This window comes from Stigmatopora nigra, chromosome 1, assembly GCF_051989575.1.
Source record: "Stigmatopora nigra isolate UIUO_SnigA chromosome 1, RoL_Snig_1.1, whole genome shotgun sequence".
NCBI lineage: Eukaryota > Metazoa > Chordata > Actinopteri > Syngnathiformes > Syngnathidae > Stigmatopora > Stigmatopora nigra.
The window spans coordinates 12356642-12370696 of NC_135508.1; the positions used below are offsets into that span (position 1 = coordinate 12356642).

Consider the following 14055-nt stretch of genomic DNA (forward strand, 5'->3'; position numbering starts at 1 on the left):
CCATTGTAACACCATTGTGCTTTAATTGATTTCTTTTATACATTTTTTTTTGTAGACACAAAAGTATTTATTGCAGACTCAGCTAAAAAATGAAAAACGAGCGACTTATAGTCCGGAAAATGCGGTATATGTTTTTTTTATTTTTGACGATCGCTAGAATAGACAAGATTCAAACACAGTTTCTTATGCTGTTTCAACACATTTCATTTATTTGGTAGTATAAGTAGCTGATGAGAATGAATTTTTGCACTGGTGTTTCTAGTCTTGACTGTTATCTGTGTCTTCAGATGACTGCGTTTGGAGCTTTCCTTCATAAAGGAGCTTTCTGTCGGAACTACTTCAACTTATTGGACCTGCTGGTTGTGGGCGTGTCTCTGGTCTCTTTTGGTATTCAGTATGTATTATTCCTCAATCATTTTTGTACATATTTCTTGAGTAATGTAGTTGTTTCTACTCTGCTAATCGGCAAAATATTCCCACACATTTCAGCATAAATGTGTACACTGCCTTTTCATTGAGCCTGGTGTCTACTTTTGGTATAGAAATGTTTATTTGTAAAAAATTTTTTTGTCTTCTTCCCTAGGTCTTCTGCAATCTCAGTCGTAAAAATCCTTCGTGTTTTGAGAGTTCTCCGGCCACTAAGAGCCATTAATAGAGCCAAAGGACTTAAGGTCAGAATAATAATGGCAATGTTGAACATCAAGTACTATGTGTAGATTTTTCCATGTCCAATAATATTCTACAATCAATGAGCTAATCAAAAAGCATCAGTTTAACCTTATACTTACCTTTTCAGATATTTCATGCACCCACCTTTGTTTTTTTTTCAGCATGTGGTCCAGTGCGTGTTTGTCGCCATCAGGACAATTGGCAACATCATGATCGTCACGACGTTGCTGCAGTTTATGTTTGCTTGCATCGGAGTGCAGCTCTTCAAGGTAAAGTCAAACAGATAATTGTGTAGGCAACATAAATACTCTGAAATTTTAACAAGACAACTGTGAATTGTGCCAAGAAGATAGCTGGGCAGAGTGAGGTGGTCTTTATTTATAGGTGTCAAACTCAGTTTGGTTTTGGGGCCACATTAATGCCAAATATCTCATGCAATGAGTTCATTTTGCATCACTGTTTATTCACTTCCATTTTAGTGTACTCAATTTTGGATCTGTTCTTATTGATTTTGAAAGACTTTTTAGCATTCATGTTAGCCAAACAATTTAGTTCTCTGTCTTCTTCATATCCAGGGAAAGTTTTATCGCTGTACGGATGACGCCAAATCCAGCCCTGAAGAGTGCAAGTGAGTGTATGATGTATCTTTCAATAATGCTCACGTTTGGAACCTTTTGCGTTTGTGTTATAAAGTTTCATTGTCCAATCACAGGGGCACCTACATTCTCTACAACAACGGCGACACTGCACTGCCTGTTGTCAAGGAGCGTTTGTGGTACAACAGTGATTTCAATTTTGACAACGTCCTGATGGCCATGATGGCTCTCTTCACCGTCTCCACCTTTGAAGGATGGCCTACGTAAGTTTGAAATGTCTATATTTAGAAACATTTTACATTTTAACGACTACAATAAGCTATTTTTTATTGTTGTTTTTCCCTCCTGCAGTCTTTTGTACAAGGCCATCGACTCTAACCGTGAAAACATGGGACCCATCTACAACTATCGCATTGAGATATCCATCTTCTTCATCATCTATATTATCATCATAGCCTTCTTCATGATGAACATCTTTGTCGGTTTCGTTATTGTCACTTTCCAGGAGCAGGGTGAAAAAGAATACAAGAACTGTGAGCTGGACAAGAACCAGGTTGGAAGAAAATTGAATTATTCTCTTCACAAAAAACACACAGACACACACACACACGACACAAACTAATATATATAAATATTATTTTCTATTTCACCTTTGCTTCAGCGGCAGTGTGTGGAATATGCTCTTAAAGCCCGTCCCCTACGTCGCTACATTCCCAAAAATCCATACCAGTACAAGTTCTGGTATGTGGTCAACTCCACCGGCTTTGAGTATGTCATGTTTGTCCTCATCATCCTCAACACCCTGTGTCTGGCCATACAGGTAAGTGATCACACTTTAAACCCTTAAATCTTAATTCCTATTTCAATTTGACATTTTTGGAGCAATTTAACACATTTTTCTTTAGTAACTACTAGTCTTTGCACCGATACATTTAGTTTGGTTCCTGATACTGATTCCGGTATTAGTCGAAATGGTTATTTAACATGTAAATGTATCCATCTTTTAAAGTATAGGCCCACCATATATCAAAAATATAACTGATACTTAAGCTTGAAGAGTACATATTATGCAATTTAGGCACGGTATTTCTTAGTACTAGCCAATTCCAATGCTTGTATTTTAATGCCGTATGGCGACCCCTTCCTTGACTAGTATCTGTATTGGAACAGTACTAGTAGCTAACTTATTATGCGTACACTGTGTGTTTTCAGCACCATGGTCAGTCCCAACTGTTCAACTATGCCATGGACATCCTAAACATGGTGTTTACCGGCGTTTTTACAGTTGAGATGATCCTCAAGCTTATTGCCTTCAAACCCAGGGTATGTCTGTGCACTACAAACGATTGGAGATTAATTTAAAAGAACAACAAAAAATATAACTTAAATTAAACACAATTGAAAGGGGGGAAAAGCCACTATTCAGAGACAATTACAGAAACAAAACCAGCAATGACACCAAATAGTTTTTCTTTTCTAATTGCACAAATGTGTTCTCTATTTATTTGGCACAACATGACGTACAATAAATTTAACAACTGCTTCAGAATAATTCCAGCATGATAATTATGTTTCACTAATTTTGTTTCTGCCAAGCAAAGAAATCTCTAACACTATCTTTTCTACATCAACCCCCCCAAAAAGTCCAATGAGATAAACTTCCACAACTGAAAATTTACAGATTACAGTAATCCCTCAAATTATCGCGGTTAATGTAGACCAGTCATGGCCGCGATTAACGAAAGACCGAGAAGTAGGGCCCCCCTATTTTTTAAACTTTTTTTATGAACTTACCAAAAAATCCAAAAATCTGCGATGTAGTGAAACCGCAATATTTGAGGGATTACTCTAATAATAATAAACATCTCTAGTACACAAACCACAGTTATCTCTTAGCTTCCTTCTAGGGTCGATGGTCCTCAAAAGTTTCCCTGATAATGGATTCCCTGTCTTCATCCCAAAGTTTTGCTCCGATAACACGACCCCCTTTCCTGATCCACTCTTCCTTGTTCTCTTACCACCCCACCTGGGCCCTGCGTCCTTTTTGTCTCCCCTTGCCTTTGTCTCCCACTGGCCGTGCATGATTGGCCGACATAGGGCTATGTAGGAGACGCCTGGAACGTCTTTGACGCCCTGGTGGTGATTGGCAGTGTAGTCGACATCATACTCAGCCAGGTAGAGGGACGTCAGCATGTACAGTTTTGCCTCGTGCTGCCTCCAGTCTTGCTGCTTCCTTCCTTTGTGTGCTTTCTTTCCCTTTCGCTCAGTTTTTTTATTTGATTTTATTTGATTTCATGTTTCAGCCACTCCGACATACTTCTTAACCCTTTCAGCAACAGAGATGACTAAAGTGGTCATCTAATAATTTATTTTATTTTTATAAATACACCAGTTTTACGCCATATGACTCTCTCGAACCAAAAGCCGAAATTTCATTTAAAATGATTTTCTAAATACTTTTTTGTTTTACTTTATTTCGATTACCACAAAATATGTGCTGGCAATATGTCGAATGGTAGCCGCAAAATTGTCCCTCTGAACGCAAGTTTATGACCCCTGTCTTATATAAATGTTGTATATACATTTAAGAAAATATAAAGTCATGACTGGTGGATGAAAAGGTTCAAATAAATGTTCTAAACTTCTCCTATAAATAAAACGTCATTCACTGACAGGCTTAATCAAATTGTTCTTGCTTGAAAAGTCTTCTGTCGTTCACCATGTTTTTATTTTTGACCTGTCTTTTCTTTTCTTTCTTGCCCTCCCTCTTTTTTGTGTGTTGTGTGATTTGTGGCTTGCAGAACTATTTTGCTGATGCATGGAACACGTTTGATGCCTTAATTGTTGTGGGTAGCGTGGTTGACATTGCCATAACGGAGATCAACGTGAGTAGTCACACGTGTGTGCATGTTCGTATGCCTCTGTTGCTACGGTAACTGCAGAGCATTACATCTTGGTTTAACTTTTCAGTCTTGTTTAAATCATTCCAATTTTTGTTTCATCTTTAAATGTTGCTAAAATATTTAGTGGTTCAGTGTTTAGTTTCACTTCAAATGAAAAATATTGTCAAAATGTTATATTCCTGATATTATCAATAAGAATTTCTGTTATTATGTTTGAAAAGTTGCTTCAAAATATTAAGAACACAAATTTAGTTGACATATTCGGTCAAAGAAATTCCATTCTGGGTAAAACTTATTAAAAATTGAGATCCGTTTTACTTTTTTCAATAGAATATTTTGTCATCTCCTTTAGCCAGTTTCCAACAAGTGAAAAGCTTTTGTGTGTAACGCTTACTGATTGATTCTTGTTAATTTTACAAATTGTAATGGGTGGCATTTTGTTATGTTAGTGGAAATAGATGTATACTATTTATTCATTTCAACTTTGTTTAGTTTAACAATGGATTTCTTGACGGTTATATAATTATATCATCTGGGTGCTGGGTGCTTGACCTTTTTGGATTATGTAACTCCAATTAACTTCAAGTTTTTGATTTTAAGTCAGCAGCACTCCCTGTCGTCAAGGTGATAGTGGAACCAGGGGTAAGAATATGCCCAGTCTGCTTCATTTCCACACCAAGAGCGCTTTAAAAAAAATTAACATTGAAAAATGATGTACTGGAATGCTGTGATTTGATATATTTGGAGATTATAGTATATGGAATCTCGCAATTTGGTCCTAGTTTATTGGCCAGCTGACGTGTTGTTTTTGTAACTGTCTGGTGCATGGCATGAGAAATTACTGTACTTTATTTTGAATAACTGTAACTGTGAAGTGTTTGTATTTCGATGGAAAATGAATCGTTGTATTAAGTTGACTTTGTGAGTTGCCCATCATGGCATCAGACTTGAGGTGGCTTGATTGTGGTTTGTCTGTTTGTCTTTTGCACTGTGGACTGCAAAAGGTTGCGGCATTATTCAAATCAAATGTTTTGTTTTGTGTGATGCATTCGGGTCTTTTCATGCATGCATCATAATTGTTATCATTGGCAAAAGTCTTCCGATTATCATTGACACACTCTGCATTCTATGTAGGTATGTTCAATGTGACAGTTTCACTACAAAAATTGATCTGGTATAATAGCATATTTTCAAACTAGCCACTTTCTCAGATGATTCATCTTGAAATGTATTTCACGGTTGTGCAGAACACAGAGGACAGCGCTCGCATCTCCATCACCTTCTTCCGCCTCTTTCGAGTCATGCGATTGGTAAAGTTGCTCAGCAGGGGGGACGGCATCCGGACCTTGCTGTGGACCTTCATCAAATCCTTTCAGGTGAGCCCAGAATGCAAATATTATTTCACCATATGGTCATATTAACCTATAGCATTGCCTGTGCTCCCCGTAAAACGTCTAAAATTCCCTTTTCTGTCTTCTTCTCCAAGGCTCTCCCTTATGTCGCACTTCTGATAGCCATGCTCTTCTTCATCTATGCTGTCATCGGAATGCAGGTAAGGCCTTCTTTTCGGTGCAATAAAATCTCCCATTATAACCTGCTGTAACTAGAAAGATTGATCTTTATTCATGCCGTCTGACAGGTTTTTGGCAAAATAGCGATGGTGGATGGAACACAAATCAATCGCAACAACAACTTCCAAACGTTCCCTCAGGCCGTTTTGATGCTATTCAGGTCTGTCGGTTTTACTTGGAATTGCTTACGGTTGCCATACAACATCAACTGGTTGAACTTTGTAACGAATAGATGTGCAACGGGCGAGGCCTGGCAGGAGATTATGCTGGCCTGTCTCCCCGGGAAGTTGTGCGATACCGAATCGGACTACAACCCGGGCGAGGAGAAAACTTGCGGCAGTGGCTTTGCCATCATCTATTTCATTACTTTCTACATGCTCTGCGCTTTTCTAGTGAGCTTGACACATTCCGCAAAATAACACTGCAGCAGTAAAAAAAAAAAAAAAAAAAATCTATATATATGTCAAATGAATCCTCTCCATTTGCTGGTTGCAGATTATTAACCTGTTTGTAGCTGTCATCATGGATAACTTTGACTATCTCACACGAGATTGGTCCATTCTTGGGCCTCATCATCTCGATGAATTTAAGCGGATCTGGTCCGAATACGATCCAGAAGCTAAGTAAGTACTCTGGTGTTTGCAACCTAACATTGTGAAGCTCTGTTTAATCTCTTGGATAGTTACATTTGGGTCTATTGACTAAAACTTAGTTACAGTTTTCGGTTTTAAAGATGCTAGCAAAATTGGAGTCTCACTCAATACAGTCTCTGATTGGCTATTGTTGAGTAATTTGAAGTATATTCTGGTTGTAGTCTTCCTATTTAGGGTTTTGATTTCTTGGCAGGGGCAGAATAAAACATCTGGATGTTGTGACCCTGCTGAGGAGAATCCAACCTCCCCTTGGTTTTGGCAAGCTGTGTCCACACAGGGTGGCATGCAAGGTGATATAATGTTGCAGTATGTGAATATATATGCTATGCATCACTGTTAGTTTTTTGAATGTGTTAGGTTTGGACACTTGATGACATCTGTCATAAATCTTCATGTTTATGAATGGTAAGATGTCAGAATGACAGGGTGATAAGGCGCATTTAAATAACGTGTTACTTGTGTTCCAGGAAAAATTTGATTTTCAAATGTGTCACGTTTGAAATCAATCAGTGATAGCGGACTGAAAAGCCACCCAAATTCCATCCCTTTCAACCAGTGATTGTATTAATATAGTACTCACATATTTGAAATGTTAGATCAAGGAAATATGGACTCCTTGGCATGTCTGATGTTGGATTCATGACCATTTTCAGCGTCTGGTTGCCATGAACATGCCCCTGAACAGCGATGGCACCGTTATGTTCAATGCCACATTATTTGCCCTGGTACGCACTGCTCTAAAGATCAAAACAGAAGGTAACCAAGTAAATTCAATGAAAATGATCGTTATATTCTCATAAAATTGTCTTGATTGGTAGCCATGGAATATAGGCACATTTCCCAACTTGTATATTGTCTTCAAGGTAACTTGGACCAAGCCAATGAGGAGCTAAGAGCGGTGATCAAGAAGATTTGGAAAAGGACTAGCATGAAAATGTTGGACCAAGTAGTGCCCCCTGCAGGTGGTGAGTGGTCACTACGCACACCACAGAAATACCAGGTTCACAGAAAAACGCTCGCTTTTGCATCTCCTCATTTGGAAGTCAAATTTAAAGTCTTTTTTGTCAACTCACAATATTTAAAAAAAACATTTTAAACTATTAGTCCTGATTTTCCAGTACGACTAAAAAGTACTGTCATAATTCTTTCCAAATTTCGCAATAGTAAAATATGCTATTCTCCAAATTGCCTATGAAACAAACAACTATAATTACTAAAGCACCGATTTTTAAACTTTTTAGACACTGGTACTAGCATTATGACCTTAGTATAAGTATAGAAGTTTAAATTGATAATGAGAAGGAAATTATTTTCCCAAAAAGTCTATTTGTTATTTTTAGTCATTTTTACAATATGCAAATTCTGGACATTATCATTGTGCATTATTTTAAAAAAGTTAGGTTTATTGCTGATTTTCTTTCTATTTGTTTGCATGTAGTTTCAACCCCTATTTGCTGACCTGCTATAGTGCTGTGTGCTTTGGATGCCATACATTTTTAACTGCATGCTTATGGCTTGACTCTCAACTTGTCTTTTTTTGTGATTTCATTTGTGTCAAGCTTCTTTTTCTCACAGCTTGCTTTGCTCTATCCACCATTTTCCCATCTTTTCTCTTTCTGCTACCCTGAGCTTCCTGGGCAGTTCTGTTTTAGAATGGTGGCTTGATAGCTAGCAAATATGTGTGCATGTATATATATGTTGAGTCCTACAATGTTGTATGTCACAAGAAAATCTTTTGTAGCTTTAAGATGGATCATCATCATAAGGCCGTCAAAAAACGTGGGGTACTTTGACAGAGATGCTTCCATCTTCTAGCACCCACCATCCTTACTTGGTTCTACTCTTTTGCAAATGGTCCAAGTAATGGTGCTGATGAACGTGCATTATCAGTTTCACTCCTCATTGAGATTCAGTAGCCTATATTACTCTTAGCGTTGCTTACTCCACCTGCTTTTCATGGCTCGCTAGTTCTTTAGACATGCAACTCCAAATACTGGCTTCGGATAGAGGCATATAGTATCATATAACCTTCAAACACAAAAAAATAAATAAAACAGTTTGGAGTCTTCGCTCTTTTGTGTTGATTTTCAATCTAATTGTCCCAATATGGTTAAAAATAACTCCTTATGTAAACATGAATAAATCAAGGGTCTATTGATATTTCTCTATCGTGTGAGAGGCATTGGAAATCCTTCACTTGAGTGAATCAGACCTTGTGAGCTTCCCTTCATTTCGAGCTAATTTTGTTTTAGTTTGCATGTCATCTCTCAACACAACAGCAGTGTTGTTACTTCTTTGGTGTTGATTCGGGAGGCCTCGGTGTGTCTGGTCTGTTCACTTAGATGACGAGGTAACAGTGGGGAAGTTCTATGCCACCTTCTTGATACAGGACTACTTCAGGAAGTTCAAGAGGCGCAAAGAGAAAGGCCTTGTGGGTAGGCGTTCATTCGACAGGATTAACACCACCATGGCCCTGCAGGTAATCACAATTGCGCTTATCGTCCTTCCTATTATTATGAAGCTTTCCAGTTTTTGGTGTGCAGCAATTTAAAAAACACAGTCAACCTCTTGAGACCAATTTTCTAACTCAAATATTCACATCGTATTCTATTTCATCCATATAACAATCATATAACATATTTACAGGCCGGCCTGCGCACACTGCATGATATCGGACCTGAGATCCGTCGTGCCATATCATGTGACTTGCAGGACGAGGGCCTTATCGATTTGACCGAGGAGGAAGACGATGGAATTCACAGGGTATTTTGCATTTTATATCATCATGCGAAGTAAATTAAGGTTGAAAGATAGTTTCATTTTTTGAACCGTACTGTACTGTAACCATGGCGTCACTTTGCAGCGCAATGGCGGCCTTTTCGGTAACCATGTCAACCACGTCAATACGACCCTGCAAGGATCCGGACACCCGACCACTGTCACACAACGTCCTCTGCAGATCCTCCCCTTTTCCGAAAGCGCCTCCCTCGAAGCCCCCCAAGCGGATGCAAAGGTCGATGATAGAAGCGAGGAGACGGAAATCGCCTCCTCACATGTCCAGTACAACAATCACCACCACGCCTCTCCTATATCTGACTACTCCTGCTTTAACTCCAATCACCAACAAATAGCCGTACCATCCAACGCCAACCTAAACAACGCTAACCTGCCAATGATTCTCTCAGTGACCCTAGAAAGGAAGCAAAAATGTTTGTTAGTAACAGACAGCCCATCATCTGTCAAAAAATACACACCCATGTCTACCCGCAGAAGGCCCTGGAAATCACTTTCCATGAGGTGAGTTCATTTTGTCCATGTCAGATGTTGGTTGATTTACATTTTGATGCCATGACTTTCAATTGTGGCAGGGGATGCCAGACCCCCGTTTCCCCACCGGAGCCACGAGAAGTAGACAGTGATATAGAACACGCATCAGGGGAGTACTACTACAGTGGAGATGAGTCCCATGAAGATGACATCATGGAGCGGTACGATCACACGCTCATTTAATCAATCCAAACAGACAATCCAATCTGTGTTTTGTACATTTTTGCCTTTTTTGATCCACGAATTAACCTTTCTCCAAAGATGTCATATATTTTTTTTCTTTGTTTCATTATTACAGGTTATCCAACCAAGACTCCCACAAAAAAGAGGGTGAATTTGATGCGGAGTTGTCAAGCCCGGAGCAACACTCGGATTGTTTCTACGATGATGACCAGCAGCCCATCTGCCAAGATGACAAGCAGTCACCTCGCCGATGGCTTTTAGCGTCACCTAAAGGTGACGCCTTAGTCCAGGGGTAGGGAACCTATGGCTTGGGAGCCATATGTGGCTCTTTTGCTAAGTGCATATGGCTGCCTGCTAAACTGTGAGGTAAAATATGGGAACCGCTATTGAGAAAGATCAGTCCTGAATGCATCAATAGGAGCATAAGGAAGTTAGTAATTCAACCAATAATGGTTGTTTTCTTACTGCGAAACAGAAAATAACCGACAAATAGTACATGTTATTTTGCCGAATTCTACTGGTGAAAAATAGTATAAAAACGTTGTAGGTTTTGTGCGCATATAAGCCGGATCATTCATTCAGTCATCATTTTTTTAGTTACAAATACAGCTTCTATGCGAGAAAATACAGTATACAATGTTTTGGTATGTGTGTGCGCAGCCCTCAACAAACCGACCTTCAGTTTCGAGTGCCTGCGCCGAAGAAGCAATCAGGATGAAGCTCCTCCTTCTCCTTCTTGCACAGCTCTTCCACTGCACCTGTTGCAGCAACAGGTAAGAGTTCTTCCAAATACATTTATTCATATTTACGACCCTTTTTCACATTTTGGTGTGCTTTTACCATCAGGTGATGGCAGTGGCTGGTCTGGATGCCAGTAGACTTCAGCGCCTTTCTTCCACGCGGTCCGTGTACTCCTGGGTCACGCCCCCTGCTTCCCCTCTAGCCTATGATTCGTCGCCCTGCTACACTCCCCTTATACAGGTGTGCATGGAAGATTGGAGATATTTTTAACTCTTATGGGACAGAAAATGGATGAAAACACTTTAAGAATTACAGCCAAACTCACCACGTGGGTTCATGCCTTCCCGTAGGTGGACTGGAGAAGTTCAGGAAGTGTTGGCAACATTCCAGCTTCCATGAAGAGGAGTTCTTGGTACACAGACAGACACGATAGCGCCACCCATGGCGAACACTCGCCATCACAACTCCAGCTTCCTGTTAAGAATTGCTCACGTTTTCTGAAGAAGGGAGGCAGTGCCAACAGTCTAGTGGAGGCTGTGAGTGTTTTTCATCCATCACTAGCAGAGAGTTAACATCAGCGCTCGGCGTGGGTTTTGTTTGGGTTTTATTCAATACAAAAATACAACTTAGAGTCCGGTGCAACTTATTTTTTCTGTCCATTCTCTAAATTCTTGGTTTTAGGCGCTGATCTCTGAAGGTCTGGCTAAATACGCCATGGACCCCAATTTTGTGTCGGCCACCAAGCACGAAATCGCGGACGCCTGCGAGATGACCATCGACGAGATGGAGAGCGCCGCAGCTCATCTTCTGAACGGCAGCCTGGCCGACACGAGCGGCGACGCGGCGTTAAACACGACGGTTCCTGTCACGCACAACGTGCGGGATTTCAGCGACGAGGAGACGTACGTGGCCGTAAAACGAGAGGAGGATCTACAGGATGAGATGATTTGTGTCTCGTCACTATAGCAGTAATCGACTTCAGATTTTTTTTAAATTCTGCTGCTTTTTCAGACTAAATGAATGGATGTGCTCCTAGAAATACACAACATGCAAAAGAAGTGCCTTTTCTCTTTTTACACAAAGAAAAGAAGACCTCTGATGAAATCAAATATCAATACAAGAACACTCCTGTGTATTGAATTCATTTCTTTCTTCATAAATGGTGACGGTTGACATCATGTTGCTCCGCAAAAAGTCATTGCGAATCTTTTCAATTCACAACAACAACAAAAAACTCAACAAAAGCGACGATCATTATGGCCATAAACAGGTGTCATATATTTATGTTGTTTAATTGAGTCAAATTCCAAATATTTTCTTGCACACTAGTAAATGTGTTTATCTGTAAAACAGTGGAAACACCATCAAAAATAATGATCATACATGTGTAAAAAAAAAAAGACTTACTGATTTAATTATTTCTGTTAAATTCCTCCTTAACTTTGGCCAAATGTTCATTGTTCTTTTATCCATACTTTCTAATTCAGCTGATGTTTTTCAATGCAATGTCCAAAGTTTTGTTATCGGGATCATTTTCTCATGAAAATTATTTTCAGTTACAAAATAATGCCAGTCTTTTACTATTGAGGTTCCGCTTTGTATGCTTAGTTTCAGGGTGCAGAAATCTGATTTCATCACTGGCTAAAATTGGGGGTAAAAAAAACATATCGCTAAAGAGCGCAGTCAAAGCACACAAAAAAAACACCTTGGCCTTTTATATTTTGAATGGTTTATGTTAAAATTACCCAGATTTAATAAAATTTTAACGACATCTATACTACTACTACTAATAATAATAATCAAAGGGCTTCTTGAAACGTGAAACCAAAAAACAGAAACTTAACGTGTACACAAATGTTTATTTGAATTAACTCAGGATTTCCACCATTTGAAATATATTTTAATGGGAACCTAAATATACCATTCCCAAGTTTAAGGTAATAAAATGATGTCCTTGTAAGATAATCACGGCATTTAAAGTGATAGATTAAGCTATTAAAAAAACACTATGCTGTTTTTAAAAAAATAATAATTTTGTATTTTTTGAACAATCAAGTGGTATGTATGCCAAATTCATCAATTTACTGACCCACCAGAAGTTCAAAAATTCCAATTGACTTTGCCATAAATGAGTTTAAATGGAGAAAAACCAGTAACACCAACAAAAGAATAACTGCAGTTGTTATGGGTGTTACCTTTTGTGCGGGATTTACAGTTGTATTTTATGTTTTGGAAAGTTCTGCTGTGTAAACACATTTATTTACTGTATGGTCAATTTCTTGTTTTTTTTTCTTTTTTATACATAACTGTGGTTACAAAATAAAAACATCTCATATCAGCCAGCGTTTGTTGCACATACATTTTGTAAGACTGCCAAACAAAACTGCAGTTTTTTGCCATGCAGTTCCATATTAGCATGAAATTGAAATAGAGTATAATGGCCCTAAATAGTTTATTTTCAAATGTCTGAGAGGGAAAAATAGCATATGGTTATAAAAGAGATGTTAACCCTTTCAGAGACAGTGGACATATATTGAAAATCTGACAAAAAGTCACGTACCAACTCAGGAAGGAAAACAACTGTCGACTTGTGATCGATCACTGCAGATAAAACAAACCAAAAATGCTATGTTCTCAATTTATGAACTATAGAATGAAGCAGCTTGCCAGCAAATTTACAGATCAAACATTAGTGTTTAGAGCTTAAAATAGCCTTGTTGATTTTTATTCAGGGGGATGTCCGTCATTTTCATGTGTTCGCCTTAGACAATTGTTTTCAATGAATCCACCACAAACATTTTTGGAATGTGTGGAAAATATTGCGAGCAAGAGAAAAACATATCAATTCCACACAGAAGGGATTGAACCAAAAATTGATATGTCAGACATAATTGTGAGGCGATAAGGCGATCAATTGTGACGGCTTAGAATAGTGTTGTTGTTTTAGTTTATTGTAGCCATTCAGGGGGGGGGGGGGGGGGGGTCATTTTCATTTGTTTTACACTTGTCTTCAATTATTCCAGCATGAATACTTTTGGAATGTGTGGAAAATATTGCAAGCGAGAGAAAAGCATTTCGAGTCCACAAAGGAAGGACTGAACCAAAATTACTGCATAGAGTTCAGTTAAGATAAAAGGCTTATCTGAGAAAATATTTGTCTTTAAAAATAATATGTATATATTTTAGAGGTATAATGATAATGTTAAGCACAATTGAATCCAAATCCATTCAAACATGAAAAAACGGTCAATATTGTAATCTTTTAGAGTTGTTTATTTTAAAAGTGGTTTTCGTTCAAATCTCTGAAATGTTTCTGTGGTAAGATTGTATGTTTGACAATACAAAGATTGAATGGCAAACATGTGGCTCTCGAGCTGTATGCGGCTCCCGGCCAGAATAAATGCGACTTCTT

The 14055-nt window shown here is 38.6% G+C and overlaps 1 protein-coding gene across 1 annotated transcript in view; it reads left to right on the forward strand.

Moving 5' to 3' along the window:
• The window catches only part of cacna1db (calcium channel, voltage-dependent, L type, alpha 1D subunit, b), a 39257-nt gene extending 26274 nt beyond the window's left edge, over window positions 1-12983 (forward strand). Inside the window, exons 24-51 of the mRNA XM_077730125.1 lie at window positions 288-394; window positions 584-671; window positions 831-938; window positions 1245-1297; window positions 1382-1528; window positions 1617-1818; window positions 1927-2085; window positions 2478-2588; window positions 3363-3440; window positions 4067-4150; window positions 4769-4810; window positions 5416-5544; window positions 5655-5720; window positions 5808-5899; window positions 5972-6131; window positions 6235-6362; window positions 6586-6682; window positions 7046-7148; window positions 7256-7357; window positions 8735-8871; window positions 9039-9155; window positions 9256-9689; window positions 9761-9880; window positions 10018-10175; window positions 10563-10675; window positions 10749-10883; window positions 10994-11179; window positions 11325-12983. Coding sequence (XP_077586251.1) covers window positions 288-394; window positions 584-671; window positions 831-938; window positions 1245-1297; window positions 1382-1528; window positions 1617-1818; window positions 1927-2085; window positions 2478-2588; window positions 3363-3440; window positions 4067-4150; window positions 4769-4810; window positions 5416-5544; window positions 5655-5720; window positions 5808-5899; window positions 5972-6131; window positions 6235-6362; window positions 6586-6682; window positions 7046-7148; window positions 7256-7357; window positions 8735-8871; window positions 9039-9155; window positions 9256-9689; window positions 9761-9880; window positions 10018-10175; window positions 10563-10675; window positions 10749-10883; window positions 10994-11179; window positions 11325-11609 — 3741 coding nt within the window. The 3' untranslated portion in view covers window positions 11610-12983. The remainder of the gene's footprint in view (window positions 1-287; window positions 395-583; window positions 672-830; window positions 939-1244; window positions 1298-1381; window positions 1529-1616; window positions 1819-1926; window positions 2086-2477; window positions 2589-3362; window positions 3441-4066; window positions 4151-4768; window positions 4811-5415; window positions 5545-5654; window positions 5721-5807; window positions 5900-5971; window positions 6132-6234; window positions 6363-6585; window positions 6683-7045; window positions 7149-7255; window positions 7358-8734; window positions 8872-9038; window positions 9156-9255; window positions 9690-9760; window positions 9881-10017; window positions 10176-10562; window positions 10676-10748; window positions 10884-10993; window positions 11180-11324) is intronic.
• The last annotated feature ends 1072 nt before the right edge of the window (window positions 12984-14055 follow it).